At 44.9% G+C, this 26597-nt stretch overlaps 2 protein-coding genes across 14 annotated transcripts in view; one reads left to right on the top strand and one right to left on the bottom strand.

The window, feature by feature from the left end:
- The window catches only part of LOC135500102 (partitioning defective 3 homolog), a 38022-nt gene extending 17987 nt beyond the window's left edge, over window positions 1-20035 (top strand). For 3 of the 11 annotated variants that reach the window (XM_064791282.1, XM_064791273.1, XM_064791274.1), the window contains 15 exons: window positions 80-504; window positions 1065-1204; window positions 1509-1646; window positions 1986-2201; window positions 2403-2417; window positions 2992-3423; window positions 3625-3746; window positions 3901-4100; window positions 4354-4398; window positions 6096-6218; window positions 7927-8172; window positions 8962-9139; window positions 9342-9503; window positions 15509-15746; window positions 15910-20035. In XM_064791282.1, coding sequence (XP_064647352.1) covers window positions 80-504; window positions 1065-1204; window positions 1509-1646; window positions 1986-2201; window positions 2403-2417; window positions 2992-3423; window positions 3625-3746; window positions 3901-4100; window positions 4354-4398; window positions 6096-6218; window positions 7927-8172; window positions 8962-9139; window positions 9342-9503; window positions 15509-15746; window positions 15910-16590 — 3361 coding nt within the window. In that variant the 3' untranslated portion in view covers window positions 16591-20035. Of the gene's footprint in view, window positions 1-79; window positions 505-1064; window positions 1205-1508; window positions 1647-1985; window positions 2202-2402; window positions 2418-2991; window positions 3424-3624; window positions 3747-3900; window positions 4101-4353; window positions 4399-6095; window positions 6219-7000; window positions 7085-7926; window positions 8173-8961; window positions 9140-9341; window positions 9504-13982; window positions 14002-15508; window positions 15747-15909 lie in introns of all 11 variants that reach the window. The other 8 variants (XM_064791284.1, XM_064791275.1, XM_064791277.1 and 5 more) reach the window with 8 other exon arrangements.
- A 2587-nt stretch (window positions 20036-22622) lies between these two features.
- LOC135500622 (uncharacterized) lies at window positions 22623-25851 on the bottom strand. 3 transcript variants are annotated; one of them, XR_010449494.1, is made up of 5 exons: window positions 25506-25851; window positions 24652-24867; window positions 24248-24313; window positions 23464-23515; window positions 22623-23241 (listed from the first exon to the last, which is right to left on the bottom strand). XR_010449494.1 is itself a non-coding variant. In XM_064792170.1 (5 exons), exons 1-5 carry the CDS (start codon window positions 25596-25598, stop codon window positions 23094-23096), a joined length of 543 nt encoding a protein of 180 aa, XP_064648240.1. In that variant the 5' UTR covers window positions 25599-25851; the 3' UTR covers window positions 22623-23093. The 3 variants fall into 3 exon arrangements, 1 of the variants encoding a protein (XP_064648240.1); XR_010449495.1 differs by having other exon boundaries at window positions 24652-24864; XM_064792170.1 differs by having other exon boundaries at window positions 24652-24835.
- Window positions 25852-26597: the final 746 nt, after the last annotated feature.

Genomic DNA, 26597 nt, shown 5'->3' with positions numbered 1-26597 from the left:
GGGGTCAAGATGATGTTTTTGGTTGCTTTACTGACTTTGGGTGTGGCGGTGCCCTCATGTGTATCTATTGTCTTTGCAGAGCGCAGGAAGTGTTCAAAGGTGCCCTCCAGTCTGATGAGATTCGCCTTAAAGTCATCAAACATAAACTAAATGCTGTCAAACCACCGGATAAAAAGCCTTCAAAGCAACCACCTCCCACGCCACCAAAACCAAATTTGAAAAAGTTAAATCTATCAATTCCAAAAGAAAAAGATAAAAATGATAATATAACAAATTCTGCCATGGTTCCAACACAACCTCAGACTCCACCTGGTGGTGAGGTACCATATCGTCTTTCCGAACGCCCGCCTTCTCCAAAGACACATCCGTCCTCTCCAAACCAGGCCCCCCCACCTATCCCGAGTCGAGCTCCTGAAACCACTCTATCAGGTGGTACTTCTGATAGGCAACTGGTGACGAATACACGTAAAATCGGCAAAAAGATTCCAATACAGTTAGCAAAAGGTGAGTAAAAATTAGACAAGGTGGTTCCTGTTTCACATTCTGACACCCTGGAGACACCCTTACTGACCTGTGTCACGATTCATCCTGGGTTGAGAGGATAAACAACTCCTTGATCAAGTCTGTGCTGTGCATCACATTCTGCACCCTGGAGACACCCTTACTGACCTGTGTCACGATTCATCCTGGGTTGAGAGGATAAACAACTCCTTGATCAAGTCTGTGCTGTGCATCACATTCTGCACCCTGGAGACACCCTTACCGACCTGTGTCATGATTCATCCTGGGTTGAGAGGATAAACAACTCCTTGATCAAGTCTGTGCTGTGCATCACATTCTGCACCCTGGAGACACCCTTACTGACCTGTGTCACGATTCATCCTGGGTTGAGAGGATAAACAACTCCTTGATCAAGTCTGCGCTGTGCATCACTTCCTGAGAGGATTTCTTTTCTGATCTCGGAGGTACATGGCTTGCTAAAGGACATCAAGTTGAAAACATTGGTGATGTTTCATCAGTGGCGTGTGACCATGATGACTAATGCCTCGTTACTTGTGTTCCAGGTGCTGATGGTCTCGGCTTCAGCATTACAACCAGAGATAATCCCGCTGGCGGTAACGCCCCAATTTATGTCAAAAACATTCTTCCAAAAGGTGCTGCTATTACGGACGGAAGGTTAAAACCCGGTGACAGGTTGTTAGAGGTAAGATAGGTGGCGTTCAACTTTTCGGTGAAGAGATTGATTAAGATTGTCAGATAAAGTGAATCCGTCAACTACAAAAGGTGAAGATGGATGCTAGACTGCCAGAGAAGCTGCTGAAATATTGCCAGCTTCTCATTGGTCCATTTGAATGAATGCTTGTGATGAGACAGTTTGAGCAGATGGCGCTCTGCTTAACAGGTTTGAAGTAAGACCAAACTAGTGTCTCTCAGTTGAACATGATTACTGACGGCTCCAAGGGTCGGCATGTCGAGAGTTTGTCATGAGTGATCCTATCTTATTTCAGGTGAACAGTATTGATCTGTCTGATAAGTCTCAGACGGATGCAGTCGGGTTATTACGCAATGCCAAGCTCGGCAGTTTCGTGGAGCTGCTGGTCTCGCGTCAGGTGGTCGAGGATCGCTTCTCTGTGCCAAGGAAACTGGTAAGGAAAGAATCACAAGAGGAGCATATGAAATAACTCTCCCCAGGGTGTAACATTCATCCTTTATCAACAGAATCGGCCATACCAAGACTAACAACAACTCCAGATTGCCTCTCATTCTGTGGGAATCTATGATTGTCCTAGTGAAGAGTGCTGCCACCAGAACATGTCTTTTGTTGCAGTTTTATTTGTTTATTTTTAGTCATTTTTCTCAATTTGCTTGTCGGCTGTGTAACATGAGCTTTGGTGTTTTTCTCACCAAACAGGATCGCTTTATTTCCTTCCCCATGCTTGTAGGCTGCATGTAACATGAGCTTTGGTGTTTTTCTCACCCTACAGGATCTGTCGTTACAGACTCGAGATCAGGGGATTGAGACAGACGACGAACAGCCAACAAGAGAGACGATCCGATTGGATATTCCCTTGAATGAGACAGGGTCAGCAGGGTTGGGCGTGAGTGTGAAGGGTAAGACACAGAAACGTGAAGGAATCGCTGGCACAATCGATGTGGGCATTTTCGTGAAGGCGGTGATGCATGGAGGGGCTGCTTCAAAGGTAAGCATGTCTGGCTTGGTGATACCTTATTTCAATAATCACATTTCTACCTATAAATATGTCTGTAATGATTGAGTCGAAAAAATATCAATTTTATTAAAGTAGTGTTTTTGATTTCAATTGATTGCTCCGAGTCAGACTCTCGATTGTATAATAGCCGACCAGCCACTATTATAATGAATGTTCCTCTTTTAACAACAGTTAAACAGTGAAGAGGTAAAGTCTGTGTTTAATCTTCAAACCTTCCAGCTTGATCCTCTGTGATCATGGATTATCATGTCCGATGTCAAACACTCATCCTAGCTTTGTAAGATAGCTATTGCCTTCGATCATTGGGTAGTGAATTACCTGCCAGTCACAACAGGGTTCAGGGCATTGCAGGCTAAAGCTTGATATGGTCTCCTGCTCTGTCATAAAGCCAGGGCATTGCAGGCTAAAGCTTGATATGGTCTGTCACCTGCTCTGTCATAAAGCCAGGGCATTGCAGGCTAAAGCTTGATATGGTCTCCTGCTCTGTCATAAAGCCAGAAAGTCCTTATCGAATTCATCTCATTTCAATTGTATATTTGTCTGCTTTTGATATATTCAACACATATTTTAAGTAATTCCTTTCATACGAAACATTCCTTACTTGATTTCGAATAGATATTTGAGATGAAGGCTGCCGGCTGATTTATATTCTTTGATTCTCAGGTGACCCACTGTGAACTCTGTATGCCATATAAAAACCAGATAAAAATGTTTTTTAGACACCAAAAAAAACCCTAAACCTATATTTTACGTATTTCAGGATGGCCAGCTAAGGGTTAATGACCAACTTATTAGTGTGAATGGACAATCACTGATTGGTAAAACGAATGCCGCATCAATGGAACTATTACGTCGGTCGATGCAGACCGAGGGACCCGTCCCTGGATACATACAGTTGGTAGTGTCACGCAAAATAGGCGCACCAACGCCCACTCCTGAACAAGGAGGACTATTCTCTTTTGAACATTTAGGCTTTGACAATAAATCTCCAACTGACATGGATCACAACACATCTGAGGAAGAGCGCACGTTCAAAACAATTCATGCTCAATCAAACTCAGTATCAAACTCAAGAGACCTGGCGCACAGTTCTGAACAATCATCTCGAGGGCGCCACTTTAATGATTGTGTGACTTTGAATGCGAAGAATGAGGAGAGTGTCCTGATTGAAGAGGATTCATATGTGGCAAGGGTAAGATGACACAAGAATTATCAAGGTGATCTTATCCTGATCACTGTAACATCTTCTCCTTGAGTAGCCTGGTGTCTGTTGTGGATGATGGCTCAACACTTGAGACAGGCTCATCCAGCAGTAACTATGTACAATGTGTATAGTACTGTCATAGTTGGGTGGCGCGCATTGTTAGTTTATGTTCAAGTCTTGTTGTTGCAGGGTCGACCACGTCCACATTCAACCATTGGATTTGTCCGTCCCACACCCCCGGATACTCCAAGTTCAGGGAGCTCACATGAGGAGGATGGGGATAGGCCGAGGAGACGCAAGCCATCAGATATGTAAGTGTAAAACAATATATCAAGTACGGCTATGATCCATTAATTATAGATGAGCACATGGCTCTGCTTGAGCTTCACCAGTTCTGGGAGGCACTTTATCTCAAGAGCTTGGTATTCTGTCTCTACTCTTTACCATCGTCTCTCATTCTTCCAGGACAATGGATGACTCAATGGTGCTATTTTCGCGGGAAGGTTTCGGTCGTCAGAGCATGTCAGAAAAACGGCGAGGTCACATTGACGCTAAACAGATGGATTTTTATCAAAAACTGAAATCGGAGAAAGGGAAGGAGAATGAAACGGTGAGAGTTGACAGAGTGTCACCACCTACTGTTCAGGTCAAGAGAGACACCGCAGGTGAGTTGTTGGAAACTGTTTGGTGCGAGATTTCTGGAGAACTGGTGAGCACAGTGAAAGTTCTCTCACGTGTCTTGGTTGAAAAGCTTTGCAGCCAAACTTTCTGGAGTTCATTTCACTTACTAACCAACTTGCTTGGCTCGTAAGTCCTATCTTATCACAACTAACTTTAACGTCACTGGTAATAATGTGTAATATATTGTTTTGATGTGAGTGATGTTTGACTGACATGATTTGGTGTCTTTTCCCTTAGACATCTTACCCCCACACCCGTGGATGTGGCGACATTACACAATGAGTAAGTCGGGGACGACTGTTTCTTCACTTTGTAGAATCACTGGTTTCACCTCTGGAGGTTGCACTCTCAAGTTTGGCTTGTAATGTGGCTTTAGCAGTGGGGGCTGTGGACGTCGGCAGATAACCTCAAGTTTGGCTTGTAATGTGGGTTTAGCAGTGGGGGCTGTGGACGTCTGCAGATAACCTCAAGTTTGGCTTATAATGTGGCTTAAGCAGTGGGGGCTGTGGACGTCTGCAGATAACCTCAAGTTTGGCTTGTAATGTGGCTTTAGCAGTGGGGGCTGTGGACGTCTGCAGATAACCTCAAGTTTGGCTTGTAATGTGGCTTTAGCAGTGGGGGCTGTGGACGTCTGCAGATAACCTCAAGTTTGGCTTGTAATGTGGCTTTAGCAGTGGGGGCTGTGGACGTCTGCAGATAACCTCAAGTTTGGCTTGTAATGTGGCTTTAGCAGTGGGGGCTGTGGACGTCTGCAGATAACCTCAAGTTTGGCTTGTAATGTGGCTTTAGCAGTGGGGGCTGTGGACGTCTGCAGATAACCTCAAGTTTGGCTTATAATGTGGCTTTAGCAGTGGGGGCTGTGGACGTCTGCAGATAACCTCAAGTTTGGCTTATAATGTGGCTTTAGCAGTGGGGGCTGTGGACGTCGGCAGATAACCTCAAGTTTGGCTTGTAATGTGGCTTTAGCAGTGGGGGCTGTGGACGTCGGCAGATAACCTCAAGTTTGGCTTGTAATGTGGCTTTAGCAGTGGGGGCTGTGGACGTTGGCAGATAACCTCAAGTTTGGCTTGTAATGTGGCTTTAGCAGTGGGGGCTGTGAACATCTGCAAGTGACTCGAGTGGTTCATGAGGACAATGATGATGACACTGATCATGTTGATTGCTCTTCATGAGCATTATTGGGCCTTGTGACAGTGATTGATTGAAGTGAGCTTGTGTCCAACTGTCTGATTTAGCTTGAAGCCTCACTTGAGAGTGCAACCTCTCTCCTTTCAGCCAGGTTTCTTGTTGTAGTGCACGTTGAATTCCTTGTTTCCAGTTCTCTTCTTTGCTTTGGTTGTCTACATGTTTGAATCAGTTGTTCCCTCCGTGTGACTGTTTATATTATTGGTCATTGTGGTTGTTGCATGTTTTTGGGACCTATTTGGATTGATTCTTATGTTTTGGATTGTCGGTAGGCCATCTATTGCCATCACTGGGAACCACTGTATTCTTTGATGGGGAAGCATGGAAAACAAAGGATGTTTGGCATAGAGTATAGCCAAGTAGAGGGTATAAAGAGAGATAGTAGAGTAGTCTGGGGGTAATGAGGTTGCATGGGTATGGTGGTCAAGGGATCCAGAGAGACCAGGCCTGAATGGGACTTGGCCTCCAGACCAGGGTCTGCCCGGAGGTGGTCTCTAATCTACTTGTACCTTCTGGCAGAGAAACTTTCCTGTCTCTTCCACCATGTTTGCATGTTTATCTAATCAAGTTGCTGCATTCATTTCCTTCTGTTGGGTTCTTTAAGAATGTTGTGGCTCTATTGTTTTAATGTTGTGTTAGAGTGAGTTCTAGTTCGTTTATTTTTCATCAATTATTATGTTTAACCTTCTTGTGTAAAGGTTCAAGTTGTAACTTGACACATTACTAACCAATATATGTCGTAACCACATATGGTGTGATCCTAACATCTCTACTCTCTGCCTCATCTATAACAGAGGAACCTCCACCCAGCTATAACACGTTGCCCATCCGTCGTACCAATCACCCAGCGTACGTTGAAGTGACCGCAAGCTTGGATCGCAGATATAAACACTTGAATCTCACTCCAGGTTTGGCAGGTATTGAAAGAGCTGGGAGGTGTTGGGTGTCGTGGTTATGGCTTCCTGCTATCTGTCTGCCAAATCAAACTCTTCAGAACCTTTCCAGGTGACACAATATGTTTACTATCGTGTCTTTATAATAAGGGAGATTGGGGTATAAGAGTGATGATATCGTGAAATATCCCTCATGGGACAAAACGCCAACCATCGTTTCTCTACTGTTTTCAGTCTTCCCTGAATTGCACGCCTCATTCCAGGTGAATGCCCAACTCACAATGCAAATTCCTTTTGAATATCACCTGTAAAAAGTCTGAAGAGTTTGCCTTTGACGTCGACATAGTTGTGACTATTTCATTTTGATTTCTGTTTTATTACCAGATGTTGAGGTTTCGGTGGGGTCTATGAGGTGTGTGTGCCACTCGAACCAAAACACACAACTTGCCAGCCAAACTTTGCCATTCTTTGCTTTAGATAGATAGTTCATTACAGGGTAGACGTTGGCAGCTTTCACACCCTGATTGTATCATTGTTTGCTTGTTCTTGTCTCTTTCATCAATCTATCCACATTCATGTTGAAACATTTCCATGGTTTGCACTATTTTATACATTTTGGAACTGGCCAGAAACAGATATTGGTGGAATAGTGCTGAGGTTGACCCCCAAATAACAAAGATAAAATGCTCACAAATGTCTGCCTGGTTTACAGTATGGTTTAGAATTGCTGGTCAGCATCTCATCCGTTAGAGCTTCTGGTGGTGGTCACTAGGTGGCATTTTCTAACATATAAGCTTACGTTGCAGGTGCCCCTCCACCCGGTCCCCTAGTGCGAGTTGGCTCTGCTGAATCTCTCATCCGGTCTAACCTCTCCATGCATGGCCTGGGCAGTATGTATCTCATCTGGTTACACTCATTACCATAGTTCACCTGCACAGACACTCTGGTTGCACTCAATGCATTGCAGTACCATAGTTCACCTGCACGGACAGTCTGTTTGCACTCAATGCATTGCAGTACCATAGTTCACCTGCATGGACAGTCTGGTTGCACTCAATGCATTGCAGTACCATAGTTCACCTGCACGGACAGTCTGGTTGCACTCAATGCATTGCAGTACCATAGTTCACCTGCACGGACAGTCTGGTTGCACTCAATGCATTGCAGTACCATAGTTCACCTGCACGGACAGTCTGGTTGCACTCAATGCATTGCAGTACCATAGTTCACCTGCACGGACAGTCTGTTTGCACTCAATGCATTGCAGTACCATAGTTCACCTGCACGGACAGTCTGGTTGCTCTCAATGCATTGCACTACAACTCACGTGCTTAGAGAGTCATAACCCATTTTAAAGTTTATTTCTCTTTACCAGTGAATAATATTTGTACAAAAGACATGACTTACATTGACATCCATCATGCTGTTAACCCCTTGGGACATGACTGCATTCTGGGTCTTGAACAAAGTCACTAATGAGCCCATCCAGTGTTGCCTTCTATCTAACCATTTGTTACATCATTGCACGCTTGACTTACTGACTTGCTAGTCACAAAAGTGACCTTGACAACACTGCAGTTACTGTAGAACTTAGATTCCTAATTGTAAGTACCTCTTTCTCACAGAAACGAAGCTTGTGTTGAAAGTTGTGTATTTGTCACATCTTTGTTTGATATTTGCTTGCATGATTTGAGTGTGAGCATGGTTGACTTGGCCCGCTTCTGTATTGTAGATGCCCACAATGACGTGAAGGTGTCTGTCCCGGAGGATATTGGTCCAACCCTCGGCATGAAGAAGTCAAGCTCTTTAGAAAGTCTCCAGGCGATGGTGAAGGAGGTCGTTGATGAGGAGGAGGATGCCATGATGTGGCATGGCCCGAGTGCTGTCGTCAGGGGAAGAGGATGTAATGAAAGTTTCCGAGCCGCTGTCGATCGGTCGTATGATGGGCCACATGTTACAGTTGATCAGATGGAGTCATGTAAGTGTCATTAATGCTCACCAGAGGGAGGATGCTTCATAACAGTGCTGTGCCACTCTGAGACAGGTTGTGACCTATGCTGTACTGCTCTGAGGTGTGTTGCTGACCTGTACAGTGCCACTCTGAGACAAGTTGTGACCTATGCTGTACTGCTCTGAGGTGTGTTGCTGACCTGTACAGTGCCACTCTGAGACAGGTTGTGACCTATGCTGTACTGCTCTGAGGTGTGTTGCTGACCTGTGCAGTGCCACTCTGAGACAGGTTGTGACCTATGCTGTACTGCTCTGAGGTGTGTTGCTGACCTGTGCAGTGCCACTCTGAGACAGGTTGTGACCTATGCTGTACTGCTCTGAGGTGTGTTGCTGACCTGTACAGTGCCACTCTGAGACAGGTTGTTGACCTATGCTCTGCTGCTCTCCTGCTCATGACCCAAAATCCTTATTAGCCGCCATCTTTTTGGTCAATTTTGGACCCGACGCAAAATCAAATATGGCTGCCAGGCTGTGCATGTGCATTTTGATGATATCTTGAATGAAGTCTGAGCTCTTGGAAAATTAATTTTATCAAGCATAATTGTATGACGCATGCTAGAATCCTTTTGCTTCCTTAATAATTCACTCAATCTGGCATGATGAACTGAAAGGAATGGATGGGGGCAGATGGACACTCTATTGGCAAGGTCAGATTCCGTTGCCTATTTGGGCCTTGACTGATGTGCTTTCACGTCAGTGTTTTGCCCAGCGTGACAAGCCAGTTGTAAGTGTGTGAGAGTTTGATCTTTCTCTTCAGTGGCTGAGGAAGATAGCGAGATAGCGTCGAACCATGGCAGGAAGTCAGCAACCAATTCAGCGCGGTCTTCGATGAGTTTTGAGGGTCCGAGTGAGATCACAATATCGCTGAAAGCGGCAAAATCAAAGGCGCCCAAGGAAAAGGAGAAAAAGGGAGGAATATTTAAAGGTCTTTTCAAGTAAGTTGTGACATGTGATGGACTGGTTGAAAGGTCAGGATTCATCAGTTATGAAAAATTAGTATAATGCATACAATGCTTATGGTCTAGTACAGTACATTTTGGTATATAACATGTATAATGACCCCGATAGTACTCAATTTCATGGACTAGCCTGCCAAGTTCTTGCTTCCGTTGTTAAAATCCTTCACTTTTCTTCCAGGTTTGGTCAGAAACGAAAGACCATTGAGATAACACGACCGCCATCTAAGACTCGCAGTCACAGTCCCGGTCCAAAGGGGAAGGCCCCCGATCCTCCACCAGCGCGACAGGAGAACTTGGACCAGCACAAGGCGCGAGTGGCCGCTCAGGAAGAGCAGGATAGGTAAGTAATGGCGTCAACCTAGGTCAGGGACTGAAGGGAGAGTGTGGCTGGTCCTGCTGATGTATTTCATGAAGGGTTAGAGTAGTAATGGCGTCAACCTAGGTCAGGGACTGAAGGGAGAGTGTGGCTGGTCCTGCTGATGTATTTCATGAAGGGTTAGAGTAGTAATGGTGTCAACCTAGGTCAGGGACTGAAGGGAGAGTGTGGCTGGTCCTGCTGATGTATTTCATGAAGGGTTAGAGTAGTAATGGTGTCAGCCTAGGTCAGGGACTGAAGGGAGAGTGTGGCTGGTTCTGCTGATGTATTTCATGAAGGGTTAGAGTAGTAATGGTGTCAACCTAGGTCAGGGACTGAAGGGAGAGTGTGGCTGGTCCTGCTGATGTATTTCATGAAGGGTTAGAGTAGTAATGGCGTCAACCTAGGTCAGGGACTGAAGGGAGAGTGTGGCTGGTCCTGCTGATGTATTTCATGAAGGGTTAGAGTAGTAATGGCGTCAACCTAGGTCAGGGACTGAAGGGAGAGTGTGGCTGGTCCTGCTGATGTATTTCATGAAGGGTTAGAGTAGTAATGGTGTCAGCCTAGGTCAGGGACTGAAGGGAGAGTGTGGCTGGTCCTGCTGATGTATTTCATGAAGGGTTAGAGTAGTAATGGCGTCAACCTAGGTCAGGGACTGAAGGGAGAGTGTGGCTGGTCCTGCTGATGTATTTCATGAAGGGTTAGAGTAGTAATGGCGTCAACCTAGGTCAGGGACTGAAGGGAGAGTGTGGCTGGTCCTGCTGATGTATTTCATGAAGGGTTAGAGTAGTAATGGCGTCAACCTAGGTCAGGGACTGAAGGGAGAGTGTGGCTGGTCCTGCTGATGTATTTCATGAAGGGTTAGAGTAGTAATGGCGTCAACCTAGGTCAGGGACTGAAGGGAGAGTGTGGCTGGTCCTGCTGATGTATTTCATGAAGGGTTAGAGTAGTAATGGCGTCAACCTAGGTCAGGGACTGAAGGGAGAGTGTGGCTGGTCCTGCTGATGTATTTCATGAAGGGTTAGAGTAGTAATGGTGTCAGCCTAGGTCAGAGACTGAAGGGAGAGTGTGGCTGGTCCTGCTGATGTATTTCATGAAGGGTTAGAGTAGTAATGGTGTCAACCTAGGTCAGGGACTGAAGGGAGAGTGTGGCTGGTCCTGCTGATGTATTTCATGAAGGGTTAGAGTAGTAATGGTGTCAGCCTAGGTCAGGGACTGAAGGGAGAGTGTGGCTGGTCCTGCTGATGTATTTCATGAAGGGTTAGAGTAGTAATGGCGTCAACCTAGGTCAGGGACTGAAGGGAGAGTGTGGCTGGTCCTGCTGATGTATTTCATGAAGGGTTAGAGTAGTAATGGTGTCAGCCTAGGTCAGGGACTGAAGGGAGAGTGTGGCTTGTCCTGCTGATGTATTTCATGAAGGGTTAGAGTAGTAATGGTGTCAGCCTAGGTCAGAGACTGAAGGGAGAGTGTGGCTGGTCCTGCTGATGTATTTCATGAAGGGTTAGAGTAGTAATGGTGTCAACCTAGGTCAGGGACTGAAGGGAGAGTGTGGCTGGTCCTGCTGATGTATTTCATGAAGGGTTAGAGTAGTAATGGTGTCAGCCTAGGTCAGGGACTGAAGGGAGAGTGTGGCTGGTCCTGCTGATGTATTTCATGAAGGGTTAGAGTAGTAATGGCGTCAACCTAGGTCAGGGACTGAAGGGAGAGTGTGGCTGGTCCTGCTGATGTATTTCATGAAGGGTTAGAGTAGTAATGGTGTCAGCCTAGGTCAGGGACTGAAGGGAGAGTGTGGCTGGTCCTGCTGATGTATTTCATGAAGGGTTAGAGTAGTAATGGTGTCAGCCTAGGTCAGGGACTGAAGGGAGAGTGTGGCTGGTCCTGCTGATGTATTTCATGAAGGGTTAGAGTAGTAATGGCGTCAACCTAGGTCAGGGACTGAAGGGAGAGTGTGGCTGGTCCTGCTGATGTATTTCATGAAGGGTTAGAGTAGTAATGGCGTCAGCCTAGGTCAGGGACTGAAGGGAGAGTGTGGCTGGTCCTGCTGATGTATTTCATGAAGGGTTAGAGTAGTAATGGTGTCAACCTAGGTCAGGGACTGAAGGGAGAGTGTGGCTGGTCCTGCTGATGTATTTCATGAAGGGTTAGAGTAGTAATGGCGTCAGCCTAGGTCAGGGACTGAAGGGAGAGTGTGGCTGGTCCTGCTGATGTATTTCATGAAGAGTTAGAGTAGTAATGGTGTCAACCTAGGTCAGGGACTGAAGGGAGAGTGTGGCTGGTCCTGCTGATGTATTTCATGAAGGGTTAGAGTAGTAATGGTGTCAGCCTAGGTCAGGGACTGAAGGGAGAGTGTGGCTGGTCCTGCTGATGTATTTCATGAAGGGTTAGAGTAGTAATGGCGTCAGCCTAGGTCAGGGACTGAAGGGAGAGTGTGGCTGGTCCTGCTGATGTATTTCATGAAGAGTTAGAGTAGTAATGGTGTCAACCTAGGTCAGGGACTGAAGGGAGAGTGTGGCTGGTCCTGCTGATGTATTTCATGAAGGGTTAGAGTAGTAATGGCGTCAACCTAGGTCAGGGACTGAAGGGAGAGTGTGGCTGGTCCTGCTGATGTATTTCATGAAGGGTTAGAGTAGTAATGGTGTCAACCTAGGTCAGGGACTGAAGGGAGAGTGTGGCTGGTCCTGCTGATGTATTTCATGAAGGGTTAGAGTAGTAATGGTGTCAACCTAGGTCAGGGACTGAAGGGAGAGTGTGGCTGGTCCTGCTGATGTATTTCATGAAGGGTTAGAGTAGTAATGGTGTCAACCTAGGTCAGGGACTGAAGGGAGAGTGTGGCTGGTCCTGCTGATGTATTTCATGAAGGGTTAGAGTAGTAATGGTGTCAACCTAGGTCAGGGACTGAAGGGAGAGTGTGGCTGGTCCTGCTGATGTATTTCATGAAGGGTTAGAGTAGTAATGGTGTCAACCTAGGTCAGGGACTGAGGGGAGAGTGTGGCTGGTCCTGCTGATGTATTTCATGAAGGGTTAGAGTAGTAATGGCGTCAGCCTAGGTCAGGGACTGAAGGGAGAGTGTGGCTGGTCCTGCTGATGTATTTCATGAAGGGTTAGAGTAGTAATGGTGTCAGCCTAGGTCAGGGACTGAAGGGAGAGTGTGGCTGGTCCTGCTGATGTATTTCATGAAGGGTTAGAGTAGTAATGGTGTCAACCTAGGTCAGGGACTGAAGGGAGAGTGTGGCTGGTCCTGCTGATGTATTTCATGAAGAGTTAGAGTAGTAATGGTGTCAGCCTAGGTCAGAGACTGAAGGGAGAGTGTGGCTGGTCCTGCTGATGTATTTCATGAAGGGTTAGAGTAGTAATGGTGTCAACCTAGGTCAGGGACTGAAGGGAGAGTGTGGCTGGTCCTGCTGATGTATTTCATGAAGGGTTAGAGTAGTAATGGTGTCAACCTAGGTCAGGGACTGAAGGGAGAGTGTGGCTGGTCCTGCTGATGTATTTCATGAAGGGTTAGAGTAGTAATGGTGTCAACCTAGGTCAGGGACTGAAGGGAGAGTGTGGCTGGTCCTGCTGATGTATTTCATGAAGGGTTAGAGTAGTAATGGCGTCAACCTAGGTCAGGGACTGAAGGGAGAGTGCGGCTGGTCCTGCTGATGTATTTCATGAAGGGTTAGAGTAGTAATGGCGTCAACCTAGGTCAGGGACTGAAGGGAGAGTGCGGCTGGTCCTGCTGATGTATTTCATGAAGGGTTAGAGTAGTAATGGTGTCAACCTAGGTCAGGGACTGAAGGGAAAGTGTGGCTGGTCCTGCTGATGTATTTCATGAAGGGTTAGAGTAGTAATGGCGTCAACCTAGGTCAGGGACTGAAGGGAGAGTGTGGCTGGTCCTGCTGATGTATTTCATGAAGGGTTAGAGTAGTAATGGCGTCAACCTAGGTCAGGGACTGAAGGGAGAGTGTGGCTGGTCCTGCTGATGTATTTCAGTAGTAATGGCGTCAACCTAGGTCAGGGACTGAAGGGAGAGTGTGGCTGGTACTGCTGATGTATTTCATGAAGGGTTAGAGTAGTAATGGTGTCAACCTAGGTCAGGGACTGAAGGGAGAGTGTGGCTGGTCCTGCTGATGTATTTCATGAAGGGTTAGAGTAGTAATGGTGTCAACCTAGGTCAGGGACTGAAGGGAAAGTGTGGCTGGTCCTGCTGATGTATTTCATGAAGGGTTAGAGTAGTAATGGTGTCAGCCTAGGTCAGGGACTGAAGGGAGAGTGTGGCTGGTTCCTTAAACATCTGACTGCCATCTACGGAGCGAACTTTTCACTGATTGAAATATAATCTTGATGAATTGTGTTTTACTTGAAATATTCTGAATGATGAGCAAACTATTTTATTTGTGATCAGAACGGCGACGGGGCATTTCCAGCGCTGCAGTCATGTCTATTGTAAGAATAAACTGGTACGGAAGCTGTTTCTTTCAGGTTTATGCAATCTTCTAAGGTAGTGGACCGTTGCGTCTCGGCATGCTTTCTTCATTGTGATGCTAGCATTCATACTCTCAGGCCATAGGGTCATCACCAAACGCCTCTTACCAGATCCAGGCTGTGAATGAGAATGATACATTCCCATTAACGAGATGGCTGTATTTGGTCGATTATTTAAACTAACAGCTCTGCTTTTCAGCCGGGTTTTCATCCAAATGTGGATCAAATTATTTTGTAGCTTTTGTTTTAGTATTGGCTATTCATTGTTTAATTCAGGGTGAAAGTTTTTGTTCTTCTTAACAAACTTGTTTCTCAGTTTAACTGACTATGGGAGGATGTTCAGCTAAGGTGTATTTTCTACTTCATTCAGTAATTTAGACTAATTAAAACCTGACAATTCTTTATGGATTATTAATAGAAACTCAGTTGTGTTCATACATTGTTAAACAGTTTGATACCAGTCATGATATTTTGCAGTATATTGTAAAACTCTCACTCGGCGAGAATGATAATGCCACACTTGAGTCTATTACCTGTTCTGAGCATGAACCTTGGATGTGTTCCATTCTGTCCCCTCTCTCTCAACTCTGTCCATGGATGGAATGAACAACACTTAGTTTTCACCTGATGACTTTCATTTGAACTTCCTCCAATGTAACAGTTAACCTCTACCTGATGGTCACTTGTTTTGGAATATATATGGCCAGACGAGTTGACCTGTGTAGCCAAGTATTCCTTCAAATAAGAGATATTTCTCTGTGAGCCACCTGTGCATGCCCCAGGAAAATATTTGATGCAATTTCCTATTGACATGATTTTCTTCTCCCATCTGCTACACCTAATACCCCAGCTGGTACACCTAATACCCCAGCTGGTACACCTAATACCCCAGCTGGTACACCTAATACCCCAGCTGGTACACCTAATACCCCAGCTGGTACACCTATACCCCAGCTGGTACACCTATACCCCAGCTGGTACACCTATACCCCATCTGCTACACCTATACTCCAGCTGGTACACCTAATACCCCAGCTGGTACACCTAATACCCCAGCTGGTACACCTATACCCCATCTGCTACACCTATACCCCAGCTGGTACACCTAATACCCCAGCTGGTACACCTAATACCCCAGCTGGTACACCTAATACCCCAGCTGGTACACCTATACCCCAGCTGGTACACCTAATACCCCAGCTGGTACACCTAATACCCCAGCTGGTACACCTTATACCCCAGCTGGTACCCTTAACAACCATAATCTGTACATCAGCCCAATTTGAAACTGTTCCACTAATAACTCCATCAATCTACCTATCTATCATGATACCATGCATTACCATTAACAAATACTCCTGTCTCGTTCTCTCTCGGACCGAACACCCCTTGTTGACCAGGTCCAATGTTTAAATGTTCATAGTAAAGCAAGACAGTGCATTAGGTGATTTATGATGCAAGTCATTCACTGCCGAGTTCATTGTTTGTACATTTTAAACATAACTAAACATGATTCATTTCAGAATACAAGAACACTACCGTCGTCTCAAAGAAAAGCAACACCAAATCGATCAGCATCAGCCTCAGTACGGTCATCATACCCAGCGCGATATCGAACTGTCGGCACAAACACGCGAAGAGAGGATCCAACAACTCCGTGCCGAGCATCAACGCAAACATCAGGAGCGCCAAGGCCGGTATCCACACGAAGATAAAGAGGAGGAATATGAGGAAGAAATGCAGGAGAATCTGGATGACGAGGTGAGTCAAGCCTGCATCCAGGTCGGATTCCATAACAGTAGTTGATCCATTTTGCTTTGGCAGCTGTCATCAGCTTCATGGTTACTCACCATTTCTAAGCCAAGAACTTCAAAATGAAATCCATCACCTAATGGCCTAATCTTGATTGTTCTCTCTCTTTTAGCTCATGGAAGATCAAAAATGGGGACTATACAGTGAAATCACGCCACAGTTATCAGGTTCAAGCAGTGTGCAGTCGCATCAACGGTTTACAAATAGTGCGCATTCGCAGCAACCGTTACCGAGTTCAAACATGCATTCGCAGCAACCATTACAGAGTTCAAACATGCATTCGCAGCACCGATTACAAAGTTCAACCGGTTTACAGTCGCAGCAGCGTTTATCAAGTTCGAGTAGTGTGCAGTCTCAGCCACAGATTTACGACGGGCGACCTCGTAAAACACCCCCTGATGGCCGCTCTTATAACAATTATCAAACTTTTGATGAAATCGACGAGAACAAGGAGCGGAATGATCATTATCGCGATCAGTACTTGAAATACCAGGAGGTGCTTCATGCACAGCAAATGCAACAGATTAGAATGGAACAACAACGACAACAACAAATAGCTGGAAAGTATGGTGCACATAATGGATGTGAAAAGCCTCGATCGGCAACGCCGGTTAATGCTCTGGGATACATGTCACATAAGAAACAGTTAATGGGCTCACTCTCAGCATCCCATGCTGATGAGTCTGCAGGGAACATTCACTTTGATTATGATGATCCAAGACATGCGTATCAGGAGCCGCAATACGCAGTTGTGCAGCGGCGCAACAAACAGCCAGGCCCGGCTAAAGTGTGATGATTTCTTCTCCCTTATCTGGTTGTGTGACTGGATAAATATCCTTGAAACGTTCAGTGCCATGCTTCAGCTGTGTCAGCCTCTATACAGCATGTACAGGACTGTGCATTGTGTAATCAATGGTGAGGCTGACTTGTTTGATGAAACTCTAGGTATACTCTTCATGGCAATAGGATACACCAGCAGATTACGGGTAAAATGAACCTCGCATTCGATGTGTTGAAGGAACTTCAAAGCAAAGAGAAGATGAAATGTCTTTGTTTTGATTGTATAAAAATGTGACAATATATTACATGATATTTGTATGCTAATGTTCATTACAATCTCCTCCTATTGGGGAGATATCTTTGTAGTGGACTGTACTAATCTAGTTCCTTGACTTATCAATGATGGTGCTCTAAACAGCACTATCATCTATAGCTCGGGGCCCTGGACATATTTTTGTGTACACACATGGTATTATTGTTTATAACTAATATATGCATGGAATCTGTAGATTTTGTAGATAACGTGACAGTAGTGTACAAAGGTACTTGCCAGGATTCAAGGTCAGCCAACTCTTGTTGGTCAAGGTTGATCATCCTCTCAAGGTCATGGTATTGTTTCGTCAAATCTGCTTACAAATTCAGAAATTCTGGACCATAGAGTCAGTCCTGCACTTATGATATATTGTTGTTGCCATTTTGACTCGGCTAATGAGGCGAATTTGCAAAGTCAGAGACTGTAATTTGGCATCCAAGGCATCCTCTCGTATAGCCTGATATGTAACCGATATCAAGTTCAAATTCAAACAAACTCTACAACACCCCATTAAAAATGTTCAAATACACTCCGACTGATGTTATATCATTCCACTGTATTGTATGTGGCAGAGAAATCGACATCGATCTTCTTCGGGGATGCCTTTATGCAGAGTTTACAGTAATGCACCTCCGTCCACTGCTTTTGCTTTTAGCGTCCATTTTTTCATGAAGATTTATCACCATTTTGACTTTCTTTGATAGAGGTACATGTGTGTTACACCCTGTTTGATGGGTGAAAAAGCTAACCAATTCAGTCCAGAATGATGCCTAAATCTTGAATACTGTCACCTTAAGAAGACCAACAGTAACTATGTAAAGTTAGCTTCTAAATGATGATGAAATATCTGCTTAGTATTCCTACAGAGCCTGCCATTATGTATTTTAGCTGTATATTGATGTAAATATATGATAATGCAAATGTTGATAGGCTGTATAAGTGAGGCTGCCTTGCGTTTTATACAATGCTTTTTCTGCTATTTTATGATGTTATGTGTCGAGGAAGGTATAAACTAAGTGGTAACTCTGGCCAGGGGTATACATCTCAGAGGGTGAAGGGAAAGGACATGTACTGTCAATCTATTGATAGGGTTTTTGGTTGTACAGCTACAGGGTTGTGGGAAATATACTTGACTCATCAGACCCTGAACTGCCTTGTTTTAAAGAGGCAACGAATATTGAGTCATAATGCTCCAAGCAGATGAGACAAAGCAACAAGCTCGGTAACAAGCTCGGTAACTTGAAACAAGTTCAATATCACGAAAGCTGCATCATAGGTAAAGAGTCTATCTAATCTAATCATGAGGACCAGATGGAATAAGGAACAAAATTTCCTCCTCAACGAATAAATTTAGTTTTTTTACCAACTGTAATAGACATAGTAGTTTAGATCTAAAATGTGACTGGGAGAATATCAAGATAGCAAAATAGCAATGTTTTTTAGTGATTGATCATCATCTTGTTTAATTTTAGAACTTGCCATTCTGCTGTCCATCCACTCTACTATAGATGTACAGTATAACGCTGTCCATCCACTCTACTATAGATGTAAAGTATAAAGCTGTCCATCCACTCTTCTATAGATGTACAGTATAACGCTGTCCATCCACTCTACTATAGATGTACAGTATATCGTTGTCCATCCACTCTACTATAGATGTACAGTATAACGTTGTCCATCCACTCTACTATAGATGTACAGTATAACGTTGTCCATCCACTCTACTATAGATATACAGTATAACGTTGGCCGTCCAAACAACTTGTGCTCAAAACAGCCATTCTGATTTTGAAATGTTATAGCTCAGATTGTAAGCTGTAATTCCATCTGTATCTAACTATTACTGTAGATGTATCATCTATTTTAGCTACGCTGGCTTTGCAGCTTATGGTTTGTACTTGAGCTGGCCGAAAGTAGTTTCAGCAAAATAGTTGCATTTTCATCTGAATTTCCTGTAGCTGGGCCAGGAAATGTGCCAGGATACCAATATTTTGGTCGGGCAAGGGATATGGTGATGTAAGAGACGTCATCATGCCTCATGTCACAATCAAGTAAGCGACCGCATTGTCGCCTGAATGATATGAGACAAGAAGGTGATGTCACAATCAAGTAGGTGACCACATTGTCGCCTGAATGATATGAGGCAAGAGGGTGATGTCACAATCAAGTAGGTGACCACATTGTAGCCTGATCGATATAAGAGAAGAGCGTGATGTAAGAGACGTTATCATGCATGATGTCACAATCAAGTAAGACTTCGTTGTAGCCTGATTGATCTAAGAGAAGTGGGTGATGCAAGAGACGGCATCATGCCTCATGTCACAATCAAGTAAGAGACCGCATTGTAGCCTTATGGTAGGGAATAGGGCAGTGTCACAAGAACTAATCTAAACTCAAGGGAATGAAGGAGAGATTTGCACTGACCTACTTTTATAACCTTCTGCCCTACTTAAAGACTTATAGCTAAAGCAGTTGTGTTTGGTATCGAACTAAAGATAATGAACAGTAGGTTTGTGCTAACCCATTTTCATTACCAACTGACCTACTTGGAGATGGTTAAAGCGAAAGGTGTCATCGGTCTTTGATATCAAACTTAAAGTGTTTACCCTGATCTACTTTTATGACTTTCTAAACAACTTGAACACCGTTAGAGGAAGGCAGTCGCGTTAATGGTATCAAACTAAAGGTATTGAAAGAGCAGTTTTGCGCTGGCCTGCTAACACACGGAGCTAAGGCACTGAAGGTATTGAAGAGCGGATCTGACAAAAGAACCCCTCAACTACTTTATTCACTGCAGTTCAAATATAACGTTCGCAACTGTCATCCACCCTAGGGGCCAAATTCATAAAGGGCGTGTAAGGGTTAGACGTGTGTAACTTCTCCCTGATTAGTTAGAGGGCCTATCCATATTCTCTGAAGATTTACATGAAGTTGAATTTACTTCAACTTTCCAATTTCCCCCTGCACCCAAGCAACTTGCAAGGTGTCCTCAACTCATCCTGAAACTGTGTCCCTCTCCACCCCAGTCACTTGCTAGTTGTGTCTAATCCTAAACCTTGGTCTGTCGGCTCTGAGAGACAGTGTAAATACAACTTGCTCATTATCATGTAAAATGAGTAGGCAATAAACTATTATTATATATTTATATGTCGAGTTATTTTTTCATGGCGTCAATCCAGTAGTGTAATATTGGAAGCCAGTGCTATATTCTGTACAGTTCATTCAGCTGCATCCGATTATAATGAGGATAGTTTTACTATGTAACACTGAATATTTGTAACTAAAAAACGACTTTCTCATGTTTTCAGGTTCGGTCAAATCGTTGGTCATAAGATATTGTCAGTGGTTGATAGTGTCCTCTCATAGAAGGTGTTTGGGGAGGATTCAAAGAGGGCAAAAGTCATTAACATTTGAGAGCATACCGTAAGGACAAGTGACAAGGATGAATGATCTGTGGACTGATGGAATGGATGACTGCTTATCATCATGACTCTAGGTACAGTGACCGTGGTCATTGTGTGCCCACACTAAGATGTAGAAAAGGCTTCACATGAACAAGATGGAACAGAAACAGTATGTCCCAACACAATTTAGTCTTGGATACCTAAGGGATGTCTCTACTATATTCACCAGCCTTCCTGTGGATACCCGAGGGATGTCTCTACTATATTCACCAGCATTCCGCTGGATACCCGAGGGATGTCTCTACTATATTCACCAGCATTCTGCTGGATACCCGAGGGATGTCTCTACTATATTCACCAGCATTCTGCTGGATACCCGAGGGATGTCTCTACGATATTCACCAGCATTCTGCTGGATACCCAAGGGATGTCTCTACTATATTCACCAGCATTCCGCTGGATACCCGAGGGATGTCTCTACTATATTCACCAGCATTCCGCTGGATACCCGAGGGATGTCTCTGCTGTATTCACCAGCATTCCGCTGGATACCCGAGGGATGTCTCTGCTATATTCACCAGCATTCCGCTGGATACCCGAGGGATGTCTCTACTATATTCACCAGCATTCCGCTGGATACCCGAGGGATGTCTCTATTATATTCACCAGCATTCCGCTGGATACCCGAGGGATGTCTCTGCTATATTCACCAGCATTCCGCTGGATACCCGAGGGATGTCTCTTCTATATTCACCAGCATTCCGCTGGATACCCGAGGGATGTCTCTACTATATTCACCAGCATTCCGCTGGATACCCGAGGGATGTCTCTACTATATTCACCAGCATTCCGCTGGATACCCGAGGGATGTCTCTGCTATATTCACCAGCATTCCGCTGGATACCCGAGGGATGTCTCTACTATATTCACCAGCATTCCGCTGGATACCCGAGGGATGTCTCTACTATATTCACCAGCATTCCGCTGGATACCCGAGGGATGTCTCTGCTATATTCACCAGCATTCCGCTGGATACCCGAGGGATGTCTCTACTATATTCACCAGCATTCTGCTGGATACCCGAGGGATGTCTCTGCTATATTCACCAGCCTTCCTGTGGATACCTAAGGGATGTCTCTGCTATATTCACCAGCATTCCGCTGGATACCCGAGGGATGTCTCTACTATATTCACCAGCATTCCGCTGGATACCCGAGGGATGTCTCTACTATATTCACCAGCCTTCCTGTGGATACCTAAGGGATGTCTCTGCTATATTCACCAGCATTCCGCTGGATACCCGAGGGATGTCTCTGCTATATTCACCAGCATTCTGCTGGATACCCGAGGGATGTCTCTACTATATTCACCAGCATTCCGCTGGATACCCGAGGGATGTCTCTGCTATATTCACCAGCATTCTGCTGGATACCCAAGGGATGTCTCTGCTATATTCACCAGCATTCCGCTGGATACCCGAGGGATGTCTCTGCTATATTCACCAGCATTCTGCTGGATACCCGAGGGATGTCTCTACTATATTCACCAGCATTCCGCTGGATACCCAAGGGATGTCTCTGCTATATTCACCAGCATTCTGCTGGATACCCGAGGGATGTCTCTACTATATTCACCAGCATTCCGCTGGATACCCAAGGGATGTCTCTTCTATATTCACCAGCATTCTGCTGGATACTCGAGGGATGTCTCTGCTATATTCACCAGCATTCCGCTGGATACCCGAGGGATGTCTCTACTATATTCACCAGCATTCCGCTGGATACCCGAGGGATGTCTCTGCTATATTCACCAGCATTCCGCTGGATACCCGAGGGATGTCTCTTCTATATTCACCAGCATTCCGCTGGATACCCGAGGGATGTCTCTACGATATTCACCAGCATTCCGCTGGATACCCAAGGGATGTCTCTACTATATTCACCAGCATTCTGCTGGATACTCGAGGGATGTCTCTGCTATATTCACCAGCATTCCGCTGGATACCCGAGGGATGTCTCTACGATATTCACCAGCATTCTGCTGGATACCCGAGGGATGTCTCTGCTATATTCACCAGCATTCCGCTAGATACCCGAGGGATGTCTCTGCTATATTCACCAGCATTCCGCTGGATACCCGAGGGATGTCTCTGCTATATTCACCAGCATTCCGCTGGATACCCGAGGGATGTCTCTACTATATTCACCAGCATTCCGCTGGATACCCGAGGGATGTCTCTGCTATATTCACCAGCATTCCGCTGGATACCCGAGGGATGTCTCTACTATATTCACCAACGTTAAGGTGGACACCAAAGGGAACCCTGGAACCCACTCCTCAAGACATGAATGAGGGGAACCAGTAACACACTAAACTTGAATCTCTGCTGATGTCATCTAGACATTACCCAACAATGATGGACAGTATCATTTGACCAAGGATTGAGAAGAACCGTAATGCTTGTGAAAGTAAGTTTTTACAAATCTTCCTGTGTTAACCATGAGACTTTGGAAGCATTTCATTTTGTGAATGCACTTTCAGACATGAATGAAATATGCCAGAATTTCAACTCGGCATTTGACCACAAAAATTCATAAAGAAAATGCAGCTTTGCATCCACCACCTGTTGAAAGTGAGCACATCTATGAACTGTTGAATTTTGAAAATGTTGTGGTTTACAGATTTCAGTTGTAAGCTGTCCTAAGAGGCAATATCTTAATTGTGAGAGTGGCAGTGATATGCATTAGTCTAATATCCAATATCTTTTATAACTCCTTGCTCAGTGTACTTTTAGAATCATTAAATGTTTTTTAGTGTCTGGGACAAAATGCTGAGTCGTCCTCGAAGTTGTTGCTTCTGGGCGATCAAGGTTTCTTCATACTCCTTGGCTTGAGTGAGGAGACTGTCCAAATGATCAATGCACATGTTCTCAGCTATTTCACAGTCTCTGAAATAGTGAACATAAAAGAGTCGATTAAATGAGTGTTAGAAGCTTCAAAAGTATGAGAGTGATTGGCACGACTCCGATTGGCACGACTTTCACAGAATATTGCTCTGCTCAGCCTCATGGGAATCATTGGAAAGTTACATTGAAACACTGTATACCTGGCAATCCAACAATACGAAATGAAGACAAATAAGCACCCCCCCCCCCCCACGGTCTACTTACATGAAGAGGGGTCTAAATGCCCCGTGGATGTAATTTAATTCCTCGCCAATTTCTGAAATATTCAAAAGCTTCAATTATGATAAAATATTGTAAAAACTTCAATAGATATGACATAACATAATAGCCCATTATTAAGAAAGGCCTTATAACATGTACTCGGAATGAGACATGTTGGCTGATAGGGCCTAGCCCATTCATTATGTGGTGGCATCAAGACAAGCCACACCAGCTGCCAGTGCTGGCATCAAGACAAGCCACACCAGCTGCCAGTGCAGGCATCAAGACAAGCCACACCAGCTGCCAGTGCAGGCATCAAGACAAGCCACACCAGCTGCCAGTGCTGGCATCAAGACAAGCCACACCAGCTGCCAGTGCTGGCATCAAGACAAGCCACACCAGCTGCCAGTGCAGGCATCAAGACAAGCCACACCAGCTGCCAGTGCTGGCATCAAGACAAGCCACACCAGCTGCCAGTGCTGGCATCGAGACAAGCCACACCAGCTGCCAGTGCAGGCATCAAGACAAGCCACACCAGCTGCCAGTGCTGGCATCAAGACAAGCCACACCAGCTGCCAGTGCTGGCATCAAGACAAGCCACACCAGCTGCCAATGCAGGCATCAAGACAAGCCACACCAGCTGCCAGTGCAGGCATCAAGACAAGCCACACCAGCTGCCAGTGCAGGTATCAAGACAAGCCACACCAGCTGCCAGTGCAGGCATCAAGACAAGCCACACCAGCTGCCAGTGCAACATGTATGTCTACAAATAGTAAAAACAACTTACGCTTCATAAGATGTGAACAGGAGGTCATGTGGCCCTCTTGGTCCGAATCTTGTTGATTTGGGGCAACTGAAGGAGAGAAGGTCATCAACTGATATGCTAGCAAAGCAACCACTTGTATTCATCCCAGTGCATTAAGGAAGATAGTGTGAGTTGTGGTTTGCCCAAGTCCAGGATTGCCTAAGACTCTACTAGTTAGTACACCTTTTTATCAAAAGTGAATCATTGCTAAGAGAAACACCATTAGGCTGCACTGTTCACCTGACACATGACTTGAGCTCTTAGCAAACACAGAGCCTTTCAATGACTCTCTTTGGTTCCTTCTTAGAATGAATTATCACTCAAGTTCTTCACTCCGTGAGGCCAACTTGTCAGAAGACCAGATTATGTCCTACACATCATCGTACCTCTACTTCCATTGTGACTGGTCCCCTCTCCACCAGTGTTGGCTTGGTTCTCTTGGCCATGCCTCTGCTGCCCAGAACAGGCTGGGTGTTCCCTTGAAGGCTGTTTATCCTCGTTGTAGAAGTTGTCACCATGACAACTCCCCTGTTCATCCTGGCAGTAGAACTGCGACTGCTCACACAGACTCTGAAAATTATTCTCTCCGGTGAGATTGACTACTGAAACCCAGAAAATTTATCCCGGGTTTTAATTTTGCGTTCTGACCTGATCCGCATTAAGGGTTGACCATAGGCACCGCCATTTTGGCTACAACTTGAAATCCTGAAGCAATTAGAACACCTTCCAAATGAAGTCAACGCCAATTTCAATTGCGGGAGTCTGTTACCTAGCAAACAAAGAACTGACTCCCACCCTTGACATTGGCATTCACCTCGTTTTGAAAGAGTAATTGCTTCAAGGATTTCAAGTTCTAGCCAAGTATGGTCAACCCTCAACAACATTGTCCACACATTATGGGATTTATGCATTTAAAAAATATGCATACGTGAAGCAGGAAACTTCAAATAAATCTTGCCTCCATATTTTTATTAGCTACTTCCTAGGCCCACTTGTTTCTGGTTTAGTTTGTTTGGCCTTAGGCCTAATATCTACTAATGATAAAGTATCTGGAGTAGTGTTTATGTAGCTTCAAATCATTCAACCCAGAACTATTCGGGGGTGGGGCACACCCCGATTACAAGTGGTAAATCTCATCCTCCTAAACAATAGTACATCACCACATGCACTACCTGTCGAAAACAACTAAGCAGTTTTAACTGATCTATTTGTAAGAAGATCTCTCTAGAAGGCAGCCTACCTTCTTGGATTTCTTTGCACTAATTGCAGTGCTACCATCTTCTCTATCTATTGCACTCCTTCCTCGAACATCTCCAGCTAAAGGCTCCGACATTTTGAGAATGAGATTGTTGTCTTATCTGATTCTGAAAAACTAAAACACTACTGTAAGGTTAAGTTAGCCAAGTCACATTTTTATGAGTCCGTATCCATCAATTTAATTGGATTCATGCAACAACAGTCAGATCATCAAGTCATCAACAAGTTTTTGAAGCAGTTCCGACATTCCATTTCAAAGAATTAAGAAAGGAAATTTGTGAAATTGGAAAAAAAATTCTCATGTTGACTGACATGACTGAGAGTGTGGACTTGTTCTCTGCGATTCGATGGTGGCTCAAGTCCCTAGACTAGAGGTTGACTAGTCTGAGTAGGTCAATGTTTATCTCGGAATCAATCAATCATCCTGCCTAACCTAGCCCTAGGGCTAGGCTATAGGCCTAGGCCTATGATTCATGATTGCCACTGAAAACAAATCTCGCTGTCACTGCCAGTGCTGTGGAGTTGTTTTCAACACTGCCGCCCCGCCACAGCACAGGGACTTGATGATGAATTATTGTTGTCAGACGAGTGACCATATCAATGACTCGTGAACTAGGCATATAAAAGTGATCTGTGAGTGTGACTCTGTCAGTCTGTGGACATGGTGGAGGCCCTGTGCACAGTCGAGTCATGACAGTCCAGTCCATGCAGCCACACACTGAGCATGAGTAATGGCTTATTCCGGAACTGTTTTTTCGATTTATTACAAAATTTGAGTGATACATGGACATGCACGGCAATATGACGCATTTTTATGAAACAAAGAACTCCTGCACTGACTCGCAAATGATTTGTATTTTCCTTGGGCATGTTGGGGCCTACCCACCAAGTCTGTCAATTTTCCAAGCAGACGGATTTCGGTATTTGTTGTGAATTTTAGTGGTGACTTCCACAGTAGCCGTGGCTGGAACGTCAATGTCTTATTTCGCACGTCTGGTGGCTACGCACCGCTAATAGATTTCAAGCCATTATCTTTGAGACATCAACTGCCTTAACTTTTTCCCAATATCTCACT

This window comes from Lineus longissimus, chromosome 16, assembly GCF_910592395.1.
Source record: "Lineus longissimus chromosome 16, tnLinLong1.2, whole genome shotgun sequence".
NCBI classification, from domain to species: Eukaryota; Metazoa; Nemertea; class Pilidiophora; order Heteronemertea; family Lineidae; genus Lineus; species Lineus longissimus.
This window is presented reverse-complemented; position numbering and strand designations above follow the sequence as displayed.

Excerpts from the sequence above, each read along its gene's own strand:
- LOC135500622 (XM_064792170.1), bottom strand. The coding sequence starts at position 25,598 with ATGTCGGAGCCTTTAGCTGGAGATGTTCGAGGAAGGAGTGCAATAGAT. Across the intron at positions 24,836-25,505 it reads GTGCAAAGAAATCCAAGAAG|AGTCTGTGTGAGCAGTCGCA; the intron begins GTAGGCTGCCTT and ends AATAATTTTCAG. Across the intron at positions 23,242-23,463 it reads GCATTTAGACCCCTCTTCAT|AGACTGTGAAATAGCTGAGA; the intron begins GTAAGTAGACCG and ends TCACTATTTCAG.